This window comes from Coregonus lavaretus (assembly GCF_964263955.1).
Source record: "Coregonus lavaretus genome assembly, chromosome: 16".
Lineage (NCBI taxonomy): Eukaryota > Metazoa > Chordata > Actinopteri > Salmoniformes > Salmonidae > Coregonus > Coregonus lavaretus.
The window spans coordinates 11,605,126-11,630,009 of record NC_140003.1 but is presented as its reverse complement, the minus strand read 5'-3'; the positions used below and the strand labels follow the sequence as shown (position 1 = coordinate 11,630,009).

Here is a 24,884-nt window from a genome sequence, read left to right as displayed (position 1 = left end):
GCGGACATTGGCTCTCGCTCCCGGACAAGCTAAACACCTTCTTCGCAGTCCCTCGGGGCTCACGAGGACTGTGTTCTCTCATTCTCCGTGGCCGACGTGAGTAAGTCATTTAAGCGCGTTAACCCTCGCAAGGCTGCTGGCCCAGACGGCATCCCAAGCCGCGTCCTCAGAACATGTACAGACTAGCTGGCTGGAATATTTATGGACATATTCAATCTCTTCATATCCCAGTCTGTTGTCCCCACTTGCTTCAAGATGTCCACCATTGTTCCTGTACCTAACAAAGCGAAGGTAACTGAACTAAATGACTATCTCTCTGTAGCCCTCACTTCTGTCATCATGAAGTGCTTTGAGAGGCTAGTTAAGGACCATATTACATCTACCTTACCCGACACCCTAAACCCACTACAATTCACATATCACCCCAACAGAACCATGGACGACACAATTGCCATTGTACTGCACACTGCCCTATCCCACCTGGACAACATAAACACCTATGTAAGATTGCTGTTCATCCACTCCAGCTCAACCTTTAACACCATAATGCCCTCCAAGCTCATCACTAAGCTCAGGGCCCTGGGTCTGAACCCCTCCCTGTGCAACTGGGTCCTGGACTTCCTGACGGGCCGACCCCAATTGGTGAAGGTAGGCAACAACACCTCCGCCACGCTGATCCTTAACATGGGGGCCCCACGGGGGTGCGTGATCAGCCACCTCCTGTACTCCCTGTTCACCTATGACTGCGTGGCCACGCACGTCTCCAACTCAATCATCAAGTTTGCTCATGACACAACAGTGGTAGGCATGATTACCAACACCGATGAAACAGCCTACAGGGAGGAGGTGAGAGCCCTGGCGGAGTGGTGCCAGGAAAATAATCTCTACCTCAACGTCAACAAATTGAAGGAGCTGATCGTGGACTACAGGAGACAGCAGAGAGAGCATCCCCCATCCACATCGGCTTGGTCCCTAAGACCCTCACAAACTTCTACAGATGCACTATTGAGAGCATCCTGTCGGGCTGTATCACCGTCTGGTACGGCATTGCACTGTCCGCAACCGCATGAACAATGGTCAATTTAATAATGTTTTACCCACTGTATATGTATATACTGTATTCTAGTCTTGGCTCATCCTATATAACTACTGCTGTACACACCTTATCTATACTGTCCATACGGTCTTTACACACCATTATACTATGTACAGTGGCGACCCGTCATTCAGAGCAGGTGGGGCGGAGCCCCACATCTTTAGCTAAAAATAGCTAAAAATAAAATATTTCTTGGGGGTGGGGTGTTTTGCATGTTATTTTGGCATTAATACGTGTCACAAATCAGTTTGCAAACAATGTAAACAAATAAATAATAATTGAGTTAATAAAGCTGCATACTAACATGGTCTCTTTTTTGCTTTCTTGAGTAAGGCAGCTCCAAAATGCAGGTGTTTCAGCCTAGCTCAGTGCTTTCTGTGGTGGTGGGGCAGGCAGCAGAAAATACGGAGCGTAGGGGTTGGTAATGTTCTCTAGTTGGGCCGTAATTGGCTCAGTGTTCTGTCACTCATGGGTACACTATGTCACTGCCAAATCTAAGGGTAGAGCTCGAAAATTCAAGCCCCTTGGGTGCTGCCATAGAGTTACATTAGAAGTGCCCATCCAAGAAGGCTCAAGGTCATTGGCCACAGATAAAATGATGTCAAATCACGTTATATCTACAGTAGCTTTGATTGGACTGATCATGTCAACATCATACTTTCAAAATCTTAGCTAGCAGTCATCATCATGAATCAAGTCAACAATCTACTGGCAAATCCTTTTTAATCCTTGTCATATGAAGAGAAATAATGAAGAGAAATTATAGATAAAACATATCGTGCTCATCGGCCATTGGACATAAACATTACACAACAAGTTGGAAATCGCAAATTCAACAATGAGTTCAACATTCAACATTGGCCATGCTGTCAATCCAGCATGATTTCTGCCATGCTCAAAACAACTGTTAACTCGGAATTGCAAAATCGGACAACTGGGAACTCGAGAAAAAAAGAGCTCAGACTGGGAAAATACCTTTTCAACGGTCATCCAACTCGGAATTGTATGTCGGGAACTCTGGCCTCTTTCTAGAGCTACGACCTGAAGATCGCTGACGTCATCATGATTTGACCATGTTTTCTTCTGAGTTCCCAGTTGTCTTGAAAGCACCATAAATCCAGAGAATGCCAGACTTTGATGACAAAGTTTGATGACATAATTTGCCCATGAAGGACTGCCGCGCCACCATCCTGTTCAAGTGAGCACAGCACAACAAGGTGAGTCCAAAAATGTGTTGTACGCTGCTGCATAAATTATGTAATATACCAGGGAGATATGTATACTGTAGCTAAGAAAGTAATACTAAGTGTATGTTGTGTAGTAAGCTGTTAGTAGCCCATGTGCCTCACCCTAATAATTTTGCCTACTGTTCTGAGTTGTTACACATGTAGCCTATAACCTGTTTTAGAGAAATGTAATCATCGAATATTGTAAGAGCTTTCATTGTCTGCTTATATGCCCGCTTTATTTATCCTACGGTTCTGACTTGGTGTACAGGGAGAACACTGTAAGAACAGCCCATGTTCTGAATTTTGTCGCTGTACATTTCAAAAGTGCTGAACAAATAGTTATATTGACTACGTCCGTCCTAGCTCGCTCATTAATGTCTTAATCGAAATTACAGATTGCCTCTTATTGCTTGTCATCCCCTTATGACATAGTTTGTACATCATAATTGTCAGTATAAAACACATTTGTTTAAGCGAGTCAGCCATATCAGCTATGTTTTTATTTAAGGCAGTAAATGAGGCTGAATGAACTGTTTCACTGCCAGACAAGGCTCTGCTGATTGCCAGCTGTAGCAGTGGTAAGGTGTTGGGACTGGTGTTGGGACTTTGCTGTTGGGACAGCTTTATGTAGTCCCTAACAGTTTCTGGGCACAGTTTGTCACCGTTATAGTGAAATTAATGTATTGTTTAGTGTTGTGTTGTGCTGTGCTGTGTAGTGGCTTTGCTGGCAGGCATCCCCCACATTTTTGTTTTGTTGCCCCACCAAGATTTACATGCTGTGTATGTATATATATTTTTATTCCGGTTCTGATATTTCTTAATTTCTTCAATGATATATATATACAGTGAGGGGGAAAAAGTATTTGATCCCCTGCTGATTTTGTACGTTTGCCCACTGACAAAGACATGATCAGTCTATAATTTTAATGGTAGGTTTATTTGAACAGTGGGAGACAGAATAACAACAAAAAAATCCAGAAAAACGCATGTCAAAAATGTTATAAATTGATTTGCATTTTAATGAGGGAAATAAGTATTTGACCCCTCTGCAAAACATGACATAGTACTTGGTGGCAAAACCCTTGTTGGCAATCACAGATGTCAGACGTTTCTTGTAGTTGGCCACCACCAGGTTTGCACACATCTCAGGAGGGATTTTGTCCCACTCCTCTTTGCAGATCTTCCCCAAGTCATTAAGGTTACGAGGCTGACGTTTGGCAACTCGAACCTTCAGCTCCCTCCACAGATTATCTATGGGATTAAGGTCTGGAGACTGGATAGGCCACTCCAGGACCTTAATGTGCTTCTTCTTGAGCCACTCCTTTGTTGCCTTGGCCGTGTGTTTTGGGTCATTGTCATGCTGGAATACCCATCTACGACCCATTTTCAATGCCCTGGCTGAGGGAAGGAGGTTCTCACCCAAGATTTGACGGTACATGACCCCGTCCATCGTCCCTTTGATGCGGTGAAGTTGTCCTGTCCCCTTAGCAGAAAAACACCCCCAAAGCATAATGTTTCCACCTCCATGTTTGACAGTGGGGATGGTGTTCTTGGGGTCATAGGCAGCATTCCTCCTCCTCCAAACACGGCGAGTTGAGTTGATGCCAAAGAGCTCGATTTTGGACTCATCTGACCACAACACTTTCACCCAGTTCTCCTCTGAATCATTCAGATGTTCATTGGCAAACTTCAGACAGGCCTGTATATGTGCTTTCTTGAGCAGGGGGACCTTGCGGGCGCTGCAGGATTTCAGTCCTTCACGGCGTAGTGTGTTACCAATTGTTTTCTTGTTGACTATGGTCCCAGCTGCCTTGAGATCATTGACAAGATCCTCCCGTGTATTTCTGAGCTGATTCCTCACCGTTCTCATGATCATTGCAACTCCACGAGGTGAGATCTTGCATGAAGCCCCAGGCCGAGGGAGATTGACAGGTCTTTTGTGTTTCTTCCATTTGCGAATAATCACACCAACTGTTGTCACCTTCTCACCGAGCTGCTTGGCGATGGTCTTGTAGCCCATTCCAGCCTTGTGTAGGTCTCCAATCTTGTCCCTGACATCCTTGGAGAGCTCTTTGGTCTTGGCCATGGTGGAGTGGTTGGAATCTGATTGATTGATTGCATCTATGGACAGGTGTCTTTTATACAGGTAACAAACTGAGATTAGGAGCACTCCCTTTAAGAGTGTGCTCCTAATCTCAGCTCGTTACCTGTATAAAAGACACCTGGGAGCCAGAATTCTTTCTTATTGAGAGGGGGTCAAATACTTATTTCCCTCATTAAAATGCAAATCAATTTATAACATTTTTGACATGAGTTTTTCTGGATTTTTTTGTTGTTATTCTGTCTCTCACTGTTCAAATAAAACTACCATTAAAATTATAGACTGATCATTTCTTTGTCAGTGGGCAAACATACAAAATCAGCAGGGGATCAAATACTTTTTTCCCTCACTGTATATATACAGTTGAAGTCGAAGGTTTACATACACCTTAGCCAAATACATTTAAACTCAGTTTTTCACAGTTCCTGACATTTAATCCTAGTAAAGATTCCCCGTGTTAGGTAAATTAGGATCACCACTCTATTTTAAGAATGGGAAATGTCAGAATAATAGCAGAGCTTTTATTTATTTCATCACATTCCCAGTGGGTCAGAAATGTACATGCACTCAATTAGTATTTGGTAGCGTTGCCTTTAAATTGTTTAACTTGAGTCAAACGTTTCGGGTAGTGTTCCACAAGCTTCCCACAATAAGTTGGGTGAATTTTGGCCCATTCCTCCTGATAGAGCTGGTGTAACTGAGTCAGGTTTGTAGGCCTCCTTGCTCGCACACGCTTTTCCAATTCTGCCCACACATTTTCTATAGGACTGAGGTCAGGGCTTTGTGATGGCCACTCCAATACCTTGACTTTGTTGTCCTTAAGCCATTTTGCCACAAGTTTGGAAGTATGCTTGGGGTCATTGTCCATTTGGAAGACCCATTTGCGACCAAGCTTTAACTTCCTGACTGATGTCTTACTTTAATATATCCACATAATTTTCCTTCATCATGATGCCATCTATTTTGTGAGTTGCACCAGTCCCTCCTGCAGCAAAGCACCCTCACAGCATGATGCTGCCACCCCCGTGCTTCACGGTTGGGATGGTGTTCTTCGGCTTGCAAGTACCCCCTTTTTCCTCCAAACATAACGATGGTCATTATGGCCAAACAGTTCTATTTTTGTTTCATCAGACCAGAGGACATTTCTCCAAAAAGTACGATCTTTGTGCAGTTGCAAACCGTAGTCTGGCTTTTTTATGGCGGTTTTAGAGCAGTGGCTTCTTCCTTGCTGAGTGGCCATTCAGGTTATGTCGATATAGGACTCGTTTTACTGTGGATATAGATACTTTTGTACCTGTTTCCTCCAGCATCTTCACAAGGTCCTTTGCTGTTGTTCTGGGATTGATTTGCACTTTTCGCACCAAAGTACGTTAATCTCTAGGAGACAGAACGCATCTCGTTCCAGAGCCGTATGACGGCTGCGTGGTCCCATGGTGTTTATACTTGCGTACTCTTGTTTGTACAGATGAACGTGGTACCTTCAGGCGTTTGGAAATTGCTCCCAAGGACGAACCAGACTAAGTGTATGGTTATCCTACCAACGGGACATTAAAAACTGTAATATCTTATGTTTCACCGAGTCGTGGCTGAACGACGACATGTACAACATACAGCTAGCGGGCTATACGCTACATCGGCAGGATAGAACGGCTGACTCAGGTAAGACAAGGGGTGGCGGTCTGTGTATATTTGTAAACAACAGCTGGTGCACAAAATTAAATACTAAGGAAGTCTCGAGGTTTTGCTCGCCTGAGGTAGAGTATATTATATGATAAGCTGTGGACCACACTATTTACCAAGAGAGTTGTCATCTATATTTTTCATAGCTGTCTATTTACCACAACAAACCAATGCTGGCATTAATATTGCACTCAATGAGCTGTATAAGGCCATAACTAAACAGGAAAACGCTCATCCAGAGGCAGCGCTCCTAGTGGCCGGGGACTTTAATGCAGAGATACTCAAATCCGTACTATTTCTACCAACATGTTAAATGTGCAACCAGAGGAAAAAAAACTCTAGACCACCTTTACTCCACACACAGAGACGCACATAAAGCTCTCCCTCGCCCTCCATTTGGCAAATCTGACGATAACTCTATCCTCCTGATTCCTGCTTATAAGCAAAAACTAAAGCAGGAAGCACCAGTGACTCGGTTCATAAAAAAGTGGTCTGATGACGCAGATGCTAAGCTACAGGACTGTTTTGCTAGCACAGACTGGAACATGTTCTGGGATTCATCAGATAGCATTGAGGAGTACACCCCATCAGTCACTGGCTTCATCAATAAGTGCATCGATGACGTCGTCCCCACAGTGACCGTACGTACATACCCCAACCAGAAGCCATGGATTACAGGCAACATCCGCACTGAGCTAAAGGGTAGAGTTGCCGCTTTCAAGGAGCGGGACACTAACCCGGACACTTATAAGTAATCCTGCTATGCCCTCCAACGAACCATCAAACAGGCAAAGAGTCAATACAGGACTAAGATCTAATCATACTACACCGGCTCTGACGCTCGTCGGATGTGGCAGGGTTTGAAAACTATTACAGACTCCAAAGGGAAGCACAGCCACTTGCTGCCCAGTGACACAAGCCTACCAGACGAGCTAAACCACTTCTATGCTCGCTTCGAGGCAAGCAACACTGAAGCATGCATGAGAGCACCAGCTGTTCCGGATGACTATGTGATCACGCTCTCCGTAGCCGATGTGAGTAAAACTTTTAAGCAGGTCAACATTCACAAGGCCGCAGGGCCAGACGGATTACCAGGACGTGTACTCCGAGCATGTGCTGACCAACTGGCAAGTGTCTTCACCGACATTTTCAACATGTCCCTGACTGAGTCTGTAATACCAACATGTTTCAAGCAGACCACCATAGTCCCCTAGCCCAAGGACACTAAGATAACCTGCCTAAATGACTACCGACCCGTAGCACTGACGTCTGTAGCCATGAAGTGCTTTGAAAGGCTGGTCATGGCTCACATCAACACCATTAACCCTAGACCCACTCCAATTTGCATACCGCCCCAACAGATCCACAGATGATGCAATCTCTATTACACTCCACACTGCCCTTTCCCACCTGGACAAGAGGAACACCTACGTGAGAATGCTATTCATTGACTACAGCTCAGCATTCACCACCATACTGCCCTCAAAGCTCATCACTAAGCTAAGGATCCTGGGACTAAACACCTCCCTCTGCAACTGGATCCTGGACTTCCTGACAGGCCGCCCCCAGGTGGTAAGGGTAGGTAGCAACACATCTGCCACGCTGATCCTCAACACGGGGGCCCCTCAGGGGTGCGTGCTCAGTCCCCTCCTGTACTCCCTGTTCACCCATGACTTCATGGCCAGGCACGACTCCAACACCATCATTACGTTTGCCGGCGAGACAACAGTGATAGGCCTGATCACCGACAACGATGAGACAGCCTATAGGGAGGAGGTCAGAGACCTGGCCGTGTGGTGCCAGGATAACAACCTCTCCCTCAATGTGACAAAGACAAAGGAGATGATTGTGGACACAAGGAAAAAAAAGAGGACTGAGCACACCCCCATTCTCATCGATGGGGCTGTAGTGGAACAGGTTGAGAGCTTCAAGTTCCTTGTTGTCCACATCACCAACGAACTATCATGGTCCAAACACACCAAGACAGTCGTGAAGAGGGCACGACAAAGCCTATTCCCCTCAGGAGACTGAAAAGATTTAGCATGAGTCCACAGATCCTCAAAAAGTTCTACAGCTGCACCATCGAGAGCATCCTGACTGGTTGCATCACTGCCTGGTATGGCAACTGCTCCGCCTCCGACCGCAAGGCACTACAGAGGGTAGTGCGTACGGCCAAGCTTCCTGCCATCCAGGACCTCTATACCAGGCAGTGTCAGAGGAAGGCCCTCAAAATTGTCAAAGACTCCAGCCACCCTAGTCATAGACTGTTCTCTCTGCTACCGCACGGCAAGCGGTACCGGAGCGCCAAGTCTAGGTCCAAAAGGCTTCACAACAGCTTCTACCCCCAAGCCATAAGACTCCTGAACAGCTAATCATGGCTACCCGGACTATTTGCACTGCCCCCCCCACCCCCACCCCATCTTTTTACGCTGCTGCTACTCTGTTAATTATTTATGCATAGTCGCGTTAACTCTACCCACATGTACATATTACCTCAACTATTGACTCTGCACCGGTACCCCCCTGTATATAGCCTCCCTACTGTTATTTTATTTTACTTCTGCTCTTTTTTTCTCAACACTTTCTTGTTGTTGTTGTTTTATTTTACTTTTTTATAAAAAAATAAATGCATTGTTGGTTAAGGGCTGTAAGTAAGCATTTCACGGTAATGTCTACACCTGTTGTATTCGGCGCATGTGGCAAATAAAAATCGATTTGATTTGACTTTTGGAGGTCTACAATTGTTTTCTGAGGTCTTGGCTGATTTCTTTTGATTTTCCCATGATGTCAAGCAAAGAGGCACTGAGTTTGAAGGTAGGCCTTGAAATACATCCACAGGTACACCTCCAATTGACTCAATGATGTCAATTAGCCTATCAGAAGCTTCTAAAGCCTTGACATCATTTTCTGGAATTTTCCAAGCTGTTTAAAGGCACAGTCACCTTAGTGTATGTAAACTTCTGACCCACTGGAATTGTGATACAGTGAATTATAAGTGAAATAATCTGTCTGTAAACAATTGTTGGAATAACTACTTGTGTCATGCACAAAGTAGATGTCCTAACCGCCTTGCCAAAACGATAGTTTGTTAACAAGAAATGTGTGGAGTGGTTGAAAAACGAGTTTAAATAATAATATGACTCCAAGTGCATGTAAACTTCCGGCTTCAACTGTATAACAAAAATATACTGGATTATGTGTATTGTTTTTTTATTGCTAGATATTACTGCACTGTTGGAGCTAGAAACACAAGGATTTCGCTGCACCTGGGATAACAAATCTGTGTACCCCGACCAATAAATGTAGATTTTTAAAATATTTTTTAAAATAATCCAAAATAGAAAATGTCTTTAAAAATGTTTTATATAAATGTAAAGAAATACAGTGGACTAACAATCAAGTGTCAATCATAGAGATAAATAGAGGACTCTTGATGGATATAACCCATTTAAGTATGGACATTGCAATTGAGGGCTTCCACCATTTTAAATAATTTTAAAGTTAGTTAAAACCTCTTACGGATCTGACCTTTTTTTCTCTAAAATGTTCTCTTAAAATTACATACCCAAATCTAACTGCCTGTGGCTCAGGACCTGAAGCAAGGATATGCATATTCTTGATATCATTTGAAAGGAAACACTTTGAAGTTTGTGGAAATGTGAAATCAATGTAGGAGAATATAACACATTAGATCTGGTAAAAGATAATACAAACCAAAAACATGCGTTTTCTTTTCTTTTTTTTGTTGCATCATCTTTGAAATGCAAGGGAAAGGCCAGACAGTGATGTATGATTCTAGATGTAATTTAGATGTTGTCCACCAGATGGCAGCAGTGTTTGTGCAAAGTTTCAGACTGATCCAGTGAAGAATTACATCACTACACAATATTTTGTATCAAGTCTGCCAGGAGTTTTCCCAAATGTGCCAAATTGGTTTTCAAGTACATACCTATAGAGAACATACAGAAATGCTATGGTAATACAAAATGTAAATTTGCACACTCCCAGGAATGTCATAAATTATGGATCATTAGCTTCCCTACAGAAAATACACTAACCTTCACACATCTAGATTGCCGGGCGGGGTGTGTGTGGAGTCAGAGGTCAAACTGTAGAACCCAGTTCCTACATTTGAATATAAAAATTGAATTTTCAAACAAAACTACATGTTATCTCTGGGACACTCAGGATGACAAATCACAGCAAGATTACTGAATGTAAGTACATTATTTACCTTCAGAGGTGAATGTACCAAACCAGCTGTCGTGATAAAAGTGTTTTGTTGTTGTGCACTATCCTCAAACAATAGCATGGTATTTTTGTAGCTGTAATAGCTACTGTAAATTGGACACTGCAGTTAGATTAACAAGAATTTAAGCTTTCTGCCCATATAAGACATGTCTATGTCCCGGAAAGTTGGCTGTTGTTTACAACACCATTCTAGTCACATATTGCATATTGAGCAACAACCGTCCCGTATAAGGGACACCGATCCCGTAGAGGTTAAATACCGTGACTTACGAAGATATTTAGTGGAAAGAAAACACATATTCCGCTAGGAATCGACTCCTAAGATTCAGTATTTTTGAAACGGAGGAGACTGATTAGTTGCCGTACTTCCTAGAACACGCGCATCTTTCATAGTGAGCTAGCCGGAGTCAGAACCGTGCACTAGGCCTATCTATCGGCAATCAAAAGCTGTATCACACAATGGAATGCTGTATTTCACAATTTCTTGGCTTGCAATGTCTCTCAACTTCAGTAAAGCAGGGCCTATCATCAATGAATATGCTAGGATATTCTACACGCAACAGACCAAAGACTGAACACACACTCACATCATTAGCGAAGAGAAAGAGCAGGCGAGTCAGCTGCACTATGATTTTAATTTAGTGGGGGAAAAAAACAAAAAACATTGTTTTTCCGTTAGGGATTTTTCTTAACGTTAAGGATCCCAATTTCGTTTAAAGGTTTTAACGTTTAGCTTCCCGAGTGGTGCAGCGGTCTAAGGCACTGCATCGCAGTGCTTGAGGTGTCACTACAGACCCGGATTCGATCCCGGGCTGTGTCGCAGCCGGCCGCGACCGGGAGACCCATGAGGCGGCGCACAATTGGCCCAGCGTCGTCCGGGTTAGGGGAGGGTTTGGCCGGCTGGGATGTCCTTGTCCCATCGCGCTCTAGCGACTCCTGTGGCGGGCCGGGCGCATGCATGCTGACACGGTCGCTAGATGTACGGTGTTTATAAATAATTAATTGCTTTATTTTCAAACATGAAGTTTAGGCGTCAGGGTGTGGGACAGCCACCTCTCAGTAGAAATAGGTGTATAAACATTGACTGTAACAATATGTTTGTTATTTCCTTGGAATGAATTAGAACATATCATTATGTAAATACTGTAAATGTTCTACGTTTTTTTAATAGTTGTTTTTGGAGTGGGACAGCAATTTACCCCACTTCTGTAGAATCACCCATATATGGAATAGGGTGCCATTTGGGACTCGTCCAGAGGGATTAAAGGTAGATGTCTAACAGTCACGCCTGTTTACTGTTTCAGTTGGAGAGGCGGAAATTAAAAGGATGCAAAGAGAAAACAACTGTAGACAACTAATCAGCCTCCACAGAATCTCTAAGGAGGTCAATGTCTAGACAAGCTACAGTAATAGTTGTTTCAGTTATGTCCCTTAGGCTCGCTCGTCTTCATCACCAATGTGCAATGCAATCATCATGTCTATATTGGATAGAAGACGTTCAATTCATAGAAGTGAAATGAAACTATATAACACAATCAAAAAGCATATCTGTTCAGCTGTATAATGTGACAAACCTTCTTGACTAAGATAATAAAGACACGCTTACTTGACGAAGAGAGAAGAGGTTATGAAAAAATAAATAAAAAATACCTTGATTTGAATGAACACCGTTTTATATTTTCCTCCAAGACACAAATTCCAAACAGATTTCTCCAGCAGCCTATGCTTAGGCTTGCCTGGGAGATGACTTGGTGCCAGAAGGGGCTTCGCAAGGAATTATAACATATTTTTTTAAATACTCAATCTTTGAGTCAATGATGCATGGGTTCAGGTTAAAACGAATCGAGGGAACCCAGGGCCCCTCTCTGTAGCAGTACATGTGACACAGCCTGATGAGTGTGAATACTTTTTTTGATTGATTTTGCTGCCATGTGCCACAGTCCAGGAGAAGTTAAACTCTTGTACAGCACATATCTCATTGCATATCTGAAATCCATTCTATTAATTTGAGTCTCACAGAACAGTGAGTACACCAAGTAATCCCTAAACATGCATCAAACAGACAAACACACTTACTCAAAACAATACACATTCCACCTTAAAAAGTATGCATATCCTTATATCACACAGCTTCTACTATAATCCGATAATTGACTAAATGCAGCTGCTCTGTTGATCTCTGAATCAACACATACAGTATTTCTTTCATCATGCAGAGTCCAAGGCCATATGACCCACTCAAGCCCTCAATTTACAACCAGAGGAATGTTTAAGAGTGTATTGATTGTAGCTGAACATTGGTGTTCAATGGATGCACACAACTGTGCCTTAAAAAATATTACATTGAAGAAACAAGAGAGACGATTAGTTCCAGTAGCTTAACTCCTGGACAACTGTCTGCCCCAGTGGACCTGTGAGAGTATAATCTAAAGTTGCATGGTGTTAACTGATACCACTAGGCCATTATCTGAGTTTAGAACAGAGAAATGAAGCAACATCTCCACTTTGATAGTATCAGTGTCAGGGCCTGAGACAGGATCAGGATCAACCCTGTGTAATTAACACTTCAGGGCTAATTGGTTCTAACATAATAGAGATCAAGGCAATTATGGTGTTAGATCATTACCAAGAAAAGCAATTGCCTAAAAATAAGTGGATAGTACATGACTTTAAGGTTCACAGTGGTAACATTTTGTATGTTCATTCATATTTGTCCACACTGTAAAAAAACAACTAATCTAGTTGTTTCAACGAATTATTATTAAGTAATTGGTTCCACAGCCTTTTTTTCATTTACTTAACTTTTCTGTTACCTGAACTAAAACATTAAGTTGGCCCAAACTTAGCTCCAACTTGAGAAAACATTGGCATACATTCTATCAATTTAAAATGATGCGTTTGCTCAACTTGTCTCATATGTTCATTCAACTAGAAAATTATTATTTGGGCAGCTTAACTAAAAAAGTCTGTGAAACTGGTAACACACACAGTCCTTTTAACATATAATGTTTTCAACTTACATATTTGACACACATTGTGCATGTTCATTTATACACTAATTACAATTTGACATTTCCTCACCTGGGATTTGAACTCACAACCTCTTGGGTCATGGTATTCCAAGCTGTCACGAATTCAGCCGAGGCTGCCCCTCCTCCTTGCTCGGGCAGGTTTTCGTCGTTCGTCGTCACTGGCTTACTAGCCACTACCGCTCCATTTAACATCACTCCATTTGTCTTGTCTTGTCTTGTCAATCACACACACCTGGTACTCATTCCCTCACTAGTCTGTGTATAAGTGTTCCCTCTGCCCCCTTTTCCATTGTGAGTGATTGTTCATTGTGAGAGTGAGTAGCTCGGTGAATTTTTCCCTTGTGCTAGTTTCGTTTTGACGCTTGCTGCGCTTTATTCATGTACACTGAATAAACTCTGGATTTCGGTGTTTTACCTCCTGACTCTGACGGAGTCAGGCGCAGGAGGTAAAACACCGAAATCCAGAGTTTATTCAGTGTACATGAATAAAGCACAGCAAGCGTAAAAACGAAACTAGCACAAGGAATCACTCACCTCTATGGAGTCAGCAGGAGAGGAGCGCATGCCTGGAATAGTGGCAAGGGTCCAGGAACATTCCACTATGCTGGCCAGCTTTGGGGAAGCGATGGATCGGGTTCTTCAGGTCGTCCAACGCCTGGAGAGAAGAGGAACCGATCCGTCGAGACCAGCTGCCCAACCGGATCCAGCCACCTACATCACAGCACCCGGAGGGATCCAGATAGCACGATCACAGGCGTTCGATGGGACGCCGGCTCTATGTCAGGGATTCCTTCTCCAACTGGAGCTGTACTGCTCCAGTGTCAGGCCGGCGCCATCAGATCGAGAGCAGGTGTGCGTCCTCATTTCCTGCCTCTCGGGGAAAGCCCTGGAGTGGGCCAACGCGGTTTGGAGAGAAGGAGGAGCCGCGTTGGAGGACTACAGGGAGTTCGCCCGCCTATTTCGGGAGGTTTTTGATCACCCGCCCGAGGGTCGAGAGGCAGGTGAGCAGCTGGTCCACTTGAGGCAGGGGACGAGGACAGTACAGGAGTTCGCGTTGGAGTTCCGGATTCTGGCAGCAGGATCCGGGTGGAACGAGCGGGCCCTGATCAACCAGTTCTGGTGCCATCTACGGGAGGACGTCCGACGGGAGCTAGCCTGCCGTGACACCAGTTTGTCTTTTACCGAACTGGTGGACATGGCCATTCGTCTGGATAACCTGCTGGCAACCAGAGGACGTCCTGGAGGAGGTCTGCCCGTTCCCGCCCCGACCAACGCGGATCCAGAGTTCATGGAGCTGGGTGGTACGCGCACAGAGAGAGCGGAAGACGACAGCGCCAGTGTCAATCGGAGGGCACGAAGGGACATTCCACCTCATGTTGTCGTCAGCGCTCTTTTGGGTCAGGAGGCGGCCAGCAGGGCACTCTCGCATCACCCCAGGTATTGAGCACCCACACTTGTTCAGAGCCCTCTGCTGCGCACTGTACCATACCCATATACTTCCCTGATTACATGAGAGTTCCCAAGTGTAAGGCGCTAGTAGATTCAGGCGCAGCTGGGAACTTTATGGATTAAACTTTCGCACGCCGCCAGGGCATTTCATTAGTTCCCCTATCCATTCCACGCCCCATCAGAGCACTTGATAGTCGACCATTAGGGTCCGGGTTGATAAAGGAAGTCACGGTACCAGTCACCATGATCACACAGGAGACTCATTGTGAGCAGGTCACTTTTTCCATCATTGAGTCTCCTACTTTCCCTGTGGTGTTAGGTATTCCGTGGCTAGCACTCCACAACCCCACTTTCTCATGGCCGCAGATGGTTCTCGCGGGGTGGTCACGAGAGTGTCAGGGTAGGTGTCTGGGTGTTTCCGTTGGTGCAACCACGGTGGAAAGTCCAGACGGTGCCTCCACCGTGCGCATTCCCCCCGAATACCATGATCTGGCACAAGTTTAAGCAACTACATTGCCACCTCATCGGGCGGGGAATTGCGCAATAAACCTTCAGGTAGACGCTGTACCTCGCAGGAGTCATGTGTATCCCCTGTCGCAGGCGGAGACGGAGGCTATGGAGACATACATCACCGAGTCCCTGCGCCAGGGGTACATACGTCCCTCCACTTCACCCGCCTCCTCCAGTTTCTTTTTTGTGAAGAAGAAAGACGGCGGTCTGCGCCCGTGCAGTGACAATCGACCACTGAACAAGGAGACGATTAGATTTAGTTATCCTCTCTCCCTCATTCCGTCAGTGGTTGAGTCATTGCATGGAGCGCGCTTCTTCACTAAATAAGATCTCAGGAGTGCGTACAACCTGGTGCGTATCCGAGAGGGAGATGTGTGGAAGACAGCATTCAGCACAACCATGGGGCATTATGAATATCTGGTGATGCCCTATGGTTTGATGAATGCTCCCTCAGTCTTCCAGTACTTTGTGAACGAGGTGTTTCGGGACATGCTTGGTCGTGTTGTAGTGGTCTACATCGATGACATCGTGGTGTATTCCGCTACGCGCGCCGAGCATGTGTCCCTGGTTCGCAAAGTACTGGCCCGACTGTTGGAAAATGACCTTTATGCTAAGGCAGAAAAGTGTATGTTTTTCCAGCAGTCCGTCTCCTTCCTCGGATTCCGCAGTTCTACCACAGGTGTGGAGATGGAGGGCGACCGCATTTCAGCCGTGCGTAATTGGCCGACTCCAACCACGGTAAAGGAGGTGCAGCGCTTCCTTGGCTTCGCCAACTATTATTGGAGGTTTATCCGGGGCTTTGGCAAGGTCGCAGCTCCCATTACATTTCTGTTGAAGGGTGGGCCGTCCTGGCTTCGCTGGTCTGCTGAGGCTGACAGGGCCTTCAGTAACCTGAGGGAACTGTTCACCTCGGCCCCAGTACTGGCCCACCCAGATCCATCACTACCGTTCGTAGTGGAGGTGGATGCGTCCGAGGTTGGGATGGGAGCAGTCCTGTCAACGCTCGGGCATGCCACCCAAGCTCCGCCCCTGTGCGTTCTTCTCAAAGAAGCTCAGCCCGGCGGAGCAGAACTACGGCGTTGGTGATCGGGAGCTGTTGGCTGTTGTCCGAGCTCTGAACGTGTGGAGACATTGGCTCAAGGGGGCGACACACCCTTTCCTCGTCTGGACAGACCACCGTAACCTGGAGTACATCCGGGCAGCGAGGAGGCTGAACCCTCGCCAGGCCAGGTGGGCCGTATTCTTCACCCAGTTTGATTTCACACTGTCATACATTCCGGGTACGAAGAACGTGAAGGCAGACGCACTGTCCCGGCTGTATGATACAGAGGAGAGGCCCAGAGACAATACCCCCATACTGCCAGACTCATGCATTGTGGCGCCGGTAGTATGGGCGATGGCCGCGGATATAGCGCAGGCATTACGCACAGATCCATCTCCACAGCAGTGTCCAGCTGGGCTGCAGTACGTGCCTGCACTTATCCGTGATCGTCTGATCTACTGGGCACACACGTCACCCAGGTATCGGTCGTACAGTGCGCTGCCTGACCGAGAAGTACTGGTGGCCTACCTTGGCTAAGGACATGAGGGTGTATGTTTCCTCCTGCTCAGTTGGCGCCCAGAGTAAGGCACCTAGGCACCTAGGTCCCCAGTTCACATCAAATGTCTGGAAGGCGTTCATGGAACGTCTGGGAGTCTCGGTCAGCCTGACCTCTGGGTTCCACCCTGAGAGTAATGGGCAGGTGGAACGGGTAAATCAGGATGTGGGTAGGTTCCTGAGGTCCTATTGCCAGGACCGGCCGGGGGAGTGGTCGGTGTTCCTGCCATGGGCAGAATATGCCCAGAACTCTCTCCGCCACTCCTCTACGAACCTAACGTCATTTCAGTGTGTTTTAGGTTATCAACCGGTTCTGGCACCGTGGCACCAGAGCCAGACCGAAGCTCCTGCGGTGGATGACTGGTTTCGGCACGCGGAGGAGACGCGGAACGCTGCCCATGTTCACCTCCAACGCGCTGTGCGTCGTCAGAAGGCCAACGCTTACCGTCACCGCAGTGAGGCCCCCATCTTTGTACCGGGGGATCGGGTCTGGCTCTCGACCCGGAATCTGCCCCTCCGCCCGCCCTGCCGGAAGCTGAGCCCGCGGTTTGTAGGGCCGTTCAAAGTCCTGAGGAGAATCAACGAGGTCACATATAGGTTACTACTCCCCCCTGATTACCGTATTAACCCCTCGTTTCATGTGTCTCTCCTCAGGCCGGTGGTGGCTTGTCTGCTCCAGGAGTCTGAGGTGCGAGAGGTCCCTCCACCTCCTTTGGACATCGAGGGGGCACCGGCGTACTCTGTCCGTTCTATACTGGATTCGAGGCGCCGGGTGGGGGGCCTTCAGTACCTCGTGAAGTGGGAAGGGTACGGTCCGGAGGAACGGTACTTGGTCCCGGTGAGGGATATCCTCGATCCCTCTCTGTTGAGGGACTTCCATCGTCGCCATCCGACTCTCCCTGCTCCGCATCCTCCTGGCCGTCCCCGAGGCTGGTATCGGCACGCTCCTGGAGCTGCACGTCAAGGGGGGGGGGGGGATACTGTCACAAATTCAGCCGAGGCTTCCCCTCCTTGCTCGGGCAGGTTCTGCGTTTGTCGTCACCGGCTTACTAGCCACTACCGCTCCATTTATCATCACTCCATTTGTCTTGTCTTGTCAGTCACACACACCTGGTACTCATTCCTTCATTAGTCTGTGTATAAGTGTTCCCTCTGCCCCCTTGTTCTTTGTGAGTGATTGTTCATTGTGAGAGTGAGTAGCTCGGTTGAGGTACTCTTTCCTTGTATGTAGCCAAGGTGGATTTTTCCCTTTTGACGCTTGCTGCGCTTTATTCATGTACACTGAATAAACTCTGGATTTCGGTGTTTTACCTCCTGATTTCGGTGTTTTACCTCCTGCGCCTGACTCCGTCATTCACACCTCATCACACAAGCTTTCTGCTACGCCACCATGTCCGTGATGATTATTAAATAATCGGACTATTCTCTCATCATTGATTTGATTTACTTATTTAAGCAATTTTAGGTTTTTCTGTATAGTTGTCTAATGTTGGTGGGGCATATTACTCGGTTTTAATGTTACTCCTTAATCACTATGGTAAATAAAAATAGTTTTCTTGAGTGTATTTTTAACAAGAGCTGAGATTTACTTTGAAGTGCAAAGTGTAGCAATACAGGTAAAATCAGTTATTGACACAGAAATGTAGCAGGAATATTTTAATGCTGTGAACCAAGAGGTTGTGAGTTCAAATCCCAGGTTGAGGACATAATGGAATAATAATTACTGTATACATGCACAATGTAATCAAGTATGTCAAATATGTAAATTGAAAACATTGTACGTTAAAAGCACTGTGTGTAACTAGTTCCACAGCCCTTTTTAAGGTAAGATGCCCAAATAATAGTTTCTAGTTGAATGAACATATGACATAATTTGCGCAAACACATCATTTTAAGTTGACTGAATTCTTGCCTACGTTTTCTTATGTTGGAGCCAAGTTTGGGCAAACAAAAAATGTTAAGTTCAGGTAACACTTCGACCGAAAAGTTGAGTAAACAAAAAATAAGTCTGTGTGAACCAGTTACTTAATCATATTTAATTGAAACAACTATATATATATATTTTATTTTTTACAGTGCAATTATATAGAGTGCTATTTGGTACTCAGACTAATAAGTGTGTCACATTCATAAGAAAGGACAGTTACTGAAAGATCTCAAATGTGTGTGTTTGTTTTCTCTCCAGGAGTCTGGAGAAAACCTCTCCGCCCCCCGGCCAGACAATGCAAAGCTCCCAAATGATGATTGACAGAGAAGCAGACAGAAGCAGGAACATTTTGACAGAGCTAATAATGAGCTACATTCCTGAGGTGGCAGAAGAATTATGATTATTCTATCTTGTCACACCTGCATACTGTCTCTGAGCACGTCTAATTACTTCATTACAACCATGAGACAACATGTCGAAGCAGCCAGCAGAGCTTGCAGCAAACCCCTGGCATCGAGAAGTCAACACAACAACAGCTCTGGTTTATATGTTTGAATATAGGAAGAAAATAGCCTCCCGTTATTTTTGCAAAGGGAGAAAGATGTATGCTACTTTGTGCAGCACCCCCAGCCCGCCGCTTGCATGTGAGGAAGTGAACCTGTCCTTGCAGATCTTCCTGCACTGACAAATGGTCATTAGAGCTGCATCTTGGTAATTGTTCGGAATGCTTCAAAACATAGGAGCACTTAAGCCTTACCTATAGACATGGAGGAATTTATGATTAATTGCCATTTTGGCAAGCAGTTTCACAGAGTTCTCCAGTTCTCAGTGAAAGGAGTAGCTAATGTTGTAATCCTTACCCTGACAGCAAAAACTAAATTTACACTCAACTAAAGCTACAAAGATGCTATTTAGATCAATCTGTCTGTGAACAGATCAGGGCCTGGTTTCCCAAAAGCATCTTAAAACCTCTTAGATGTAAAGTCCCCTGTTTAGGGGACCTGCGTGATTCTGGTACCGGTTATAAATTGATCTGTGGACACCGTAGATCAACATGGCTTGCATTGAGCGATAGCCCTGGTTCCTACGGACACAGTAGTATATTTTGTCTGCCTATGTGACGAAGGATGTGAACTCTGAAACCACTTGAAGCTGGGATGTCCCTCCTACCATTTCATTCGCTCTTCCTACTGTCCATCAACTCCTGGCTGAACCCTATGTCACAGATACTGACAAACCACATGCCTGCAATCCTTATATCATAGTGCAGCAGGAGAGAGTGGTTTCATCATTACAGCACATTCAGAGATCGATATAGCCATTAATCTAAAATAATTCATAGATGTTAAACAAAAAACACTTTCTGTTTGTCATAGATGGACAAGATTAATATGAGATGAAAGGTGAGTTCCTAACAAGTTCAGGAAGCCAAGCTTGAGCTCGGTGTGACGTTCACAGCGGTGGGAGCAGATGTTTTGATCATATGCATATTTTCTCTAACACTAAACATACAAATATGTATTTTACAGTTATTAGGAAGATTAAATCTTATAGTTAGTCATTTGATAATTTCATTATACTATATTTATAAAGCATATAAGTCATTTCGAGCCTTATTCATACAGATTTGTTGAATACAAAATACATCATATAAAATATTTCATATTTTCATATTTTTATCATATTTGTACTGTGCTTGAGCTTGTGTTCAAAATCGACTACACCTCAGCAGTTTATAACTATTTTTATCAGAAGGGTGAGATTTTAAACTTTTTTGTAGTATGTAGAATTACTAGTTATTGTTTATGGCACTCTCATGATAAATAATTACTTTTGGAGATTACGTAAATTATATTTTCGATTACATTTAGTTACATTTAACTGGTTTTAAGGCTAAGTTCATTGTTAGAACCTTCGTAGGAGCATCGTTAAATATCCGAGTTGTCTCGCAAAACCATCATAAGTAAAGTTGCACTTGAAAACACTTGTTATTTACTGACCGCCTCAGAACAGCTAAAGTAGATGTTAGATTCTTTTTTGCCGTTCCGCGTCACTTTATACACAGAAGATCTCTGCTAAACATAGAATCAAGCTGTTTATCTATCTCTCTGTGACCGCCATGAACTTTGGAACGACAAATTTGCCAATGTCTTTGCAATTGAACAAGTGAAGAATAAAAACCGAGATGACTGCATTAAAACAAATACAGTAGGGCTATAGGCTACACAGGCCTTTATATTTCAATCATATTGAAATCAATTTCATGTTCAGTCAGTTGAGTTCTATTTGTAGGCTACACTGTCTGTAATGTTTGCCTCAGTATATTTAATGATGTGTAACAACATGTGTGCAATGATGTGCCAAATGAATCTGTGATTTAGTCATTATTATAAGGTAAGCATTAGAATAAGCCACCTCAATATTTGCAGCCACTAGGTGATAATATCTCTCTAAGAGCTAATCCGTTGTCAGTATTATGGAATAATTATAATGTTAAGGTAAGATTTGAATGGAGAAAGCTGATCAGAGAGCAGCGCTGCCTTTCTTTCGATCCTATCAGTATCAACACATGGTTCAACGACGCACTTAGTGAACGTTCTTTCTGTGTGGTGTTTTGGGAAACGCATGTTACATCTTCGGCTGTTGTAGGAAAGATGCATCGTTAAAACACTCGTAAACATAAGTTCCATCACTATCGGGAAACCGGGCCCAATCCAATAAGAGTGGTCACATAAAACCAGGTCAAATCAATGTTCTAGCTGTACCTCTGATAACGGTTGGATCAACATTTGACCAGAGGAGACAGACCACACCACAGGCACTCTGCCCTCTGCTGGCTCTCAGCAACAAAACAGGAACGTTACAAACCACAGTTTACAGGAAGATGATGTATGTGTGACACACACAAAATGTATGGTCACATTTGTGTTTATGTATTATTTCTTTGTATTGGGGAAGAAGGCTTTTACTGAAATGTCAGTCCTCCAAGGTTTTGCCATTGCGATGCACTTATACTACTGTTGGCCAGTAGGAGACAGTGAGACATGTTCACTTCGCACTGGGACTATATGCGATCCTGCACCTGTGTGTTCTCATAATTGAGAGATCCTTTGAAAGAGAAGCCACGTTCTCCTGTTTCATCATTTATCCTGTGTCACAGGTCAGTAAAGTACAACAATACACTGAATACCACAATATAGTTTTGTAACTTGCCTGTTGAAGTGAATGTAATGGTTTTGAACAACATAGTAATTGTATAACTCCGTACTAGACAGAAACACATGTAAAATGAAATGATGGCGGAGCATTCCTTTGATCTAGAAAAAAAACGAATAGTTAACTCCTGAACATTTTATATTTTTGAAAAAGACGCTTCTGACAAAATCCTAAGGGTTTAGAGAATGTAATGTTGTAACTGTGATGTTTAAGAATTTTGTAATTGTTGTAAAGTAAATGTTAGAAATGCCACTAGCTTAGAGCTAGCTCCGGTTAGCTTTTGGCTGGCTCTGGTTAGCTGTTTGCTAGCTCCGGTCAGTTGGTTGCTGGCTTCGGTTAGCGCTATGCTAGCTTGTTCAGTCATTTTCCAATAATTAACATTAATGTCATTTGCAATAATCTTGTCTTTCTATTAGCCCTTCTTACACTGGGTGAATGTATTTTTAGCATGGGTATAAAATAACTTCTAATGAGTTATACCAGTCTTTAAAGGCTTTCATGTTTTAGAGTCTCCTATGGGGCTATAGTGGGCAACAGTCAACTACATAATTATAACCTAAACAGGTGAATTCAAGTTAAGAGTAAATGTGTTTGGGTTATAAATGTAAAGAATTTTAGGATGTGAATTGAGAGAACCTTTGAAAGAGAAGCCACGTTCTCCTGTTTCGTCATTTATCCTGTGTTACAGGAACTATTATCTGCTGCACCAGTCCCAAAACTGGGACCTGTAACATATGTAATCTAGCACTTTAGGAGGTATCATCGTAATACCCACATATTCCTCAACGAGCGACCAAAATTCTGTTAAATCACCTGCAGAATAATTAGCTTTGCCTCAAGAGATTACAGGCTTCGTCTGTAATGACTTAAATGGCTACGGCATGAGATATGTTTTACTCCGAATTTAGTCTTTAGAACTAAGCGGCGGTTCTTTGAGACAAAATCTGAAAGTTATAATGGACATTTCCTGTGTCAGTTTACTGACGGTAAAGAACAGGAATTCTGTCAGCGCCAGCAGGATGCTAGTAACGGTACTCTAATTGTTTTGAATATGAAAGACATCCTCAAAAGATTCAACTGAGGGCATGCATTAGCTAGATAGTAAAAGATGAAGACAATAAAGGGTACACTATATTGGATCTAAATGGTGGTTTGTTGACAAAACACTTCCTTGTTGGTACACACAGAATGGTCTCTATTAACCAAGCATAGAAAAGTGAAATGGGAGGAGACAACGTGCAAAAAGCAAGACAATAATTGCATAGTAGCAGGGCCTACATTCGTTTTATTACTCACTTCAAAGTGCACCGACAATGTTAGAGATCAATGGTTATATGAGAAGCAATTTAGGAGATCATTTTGAGTTTGCAATTTGATGCAAAAGAGGAGCAGTCAAGTGTAAATCTGTCTTGTTAACATACAACAGCTGGCCTTGTTCTCCACTGCACTTGAGATCAGAGTGAAGTTGAAGTGAGGCCATTGGCTGTGCACTCAAAGGTCAAGGAGTCACGTCTTAAGTGAGACACTGTTGAACCATTTGAAAGGCACTTAGATGATTATTTTCTATGTCAGGCAGGCAGTGTGTGTGTAGAGTTATTGGAAACATCTTGGGGAAATTATCATAGGGTCCTATTTTCCATTATGACTAGTCCTTACTCACCTTGTTGGAGTATTTTGCCAAAGTACTTGTTCTGACTGGTGCAATTCCAGCGGCGAAAACGAAACTGGTACTGGCACTCCCGCACACCCAGCTTGGCACCCTTGGCGACCTCGTGGACGATCTCTGGCTGGTTCTGGCACAGCTCGGCCTGCTTGCCCGCTAGTCGCTTGGTCTTCCGACAGATACTGTTGGGGTCCATGACCAGAGGGCTCCCCACTGCCCTACAGGGAAGCATACAACAGATAGACTATGACTACAAATCATAATATTATGATGTGTTCGGGTCTTACTCTTATTACATATAAGTATCACTAAAGCTAAATGTACGTGTTCTTCTATCAGGCAGTTTGATTACTTGACATCACAAAGTTGTGCAAAAAGACATTTCAGGTGTGGAGAGAAATAGTAACGCTGCAGTGATGCGGAACATAAAAAGGAGCGAGAGGGCTGCATCTTAATTGCCGTGTTTCTTACCTAGCGTTGACAGATGTATGTTTACACGTAGGGAAATTGTTTATTTCAATTCCTAATGGGCGTACGGGCCTCAGGTTCAACACTGTGAACTCTTGCCAGTACTTCCCGTGACAGTTGCTATGACATAATGTGAGAACAGCCCTATCACCCTGTTCCCTCTATTCAATAACTCTGCATCTGACTCCAGTTCAGCTGATGTGATCCGTAAAGCTCGAGTCCGTTTTTATTATTATGTGGGAGTAGGAGTGTGTGAGAATACCTCATTGCTTTTCACTCACCCTTGTCACAGCTAATCTTTCTGACTAATAACATTCATCTGCCTTATGAGTTTGTTTTAAGAAGTCAAACAAGCACTCTTGCCAATCCCTAGCATGGCGGCCTGATAAGAAGCATGAGACACAGGATCGTTGCTCTTAAAATGTAATGCATCCCATCTCCAGTAAGTAAATTACATTATTAAGTCGAAACCATTTATATATCAACGTCTGAAATGTCACTGTATATCTGTGATTCAATCAAAATACCAATTATTTGTACAGTTAGACGCACCTTTTTTTTTGCCATAGCGTCATGGAAAACTAAAATTGAACAGCCAACATACTGTACACTTGTCCTTGAAAGACTGAGAAATAGCATAATGGCGGCACAGATTAAGCATCGAA

General features: G+C 44.2%; 1 protein-coding gene across 1 annotated transcript in view; it reads right to left on the bottom strand.

The window, feature by feature from the left end:
- LOC311143479 (protein Wnt-6-like) overlaps positions 1-24,884 on the bottom strand; it is a 38,892-nt gene that overhangs the window by 9,229 nt on the left and 4,779 nt on the right. Inside the window, exon 2 of the mRNA XM_084179306.1 lies at positions 23,749-23,969. Coding sequence (XP_084035432.1) covers positions 23,749-23,969 — 221 coding nt within the window. The remainder of the gene's footprint in view (positions 1-23,748; positions 23,970-24,884) is intronic.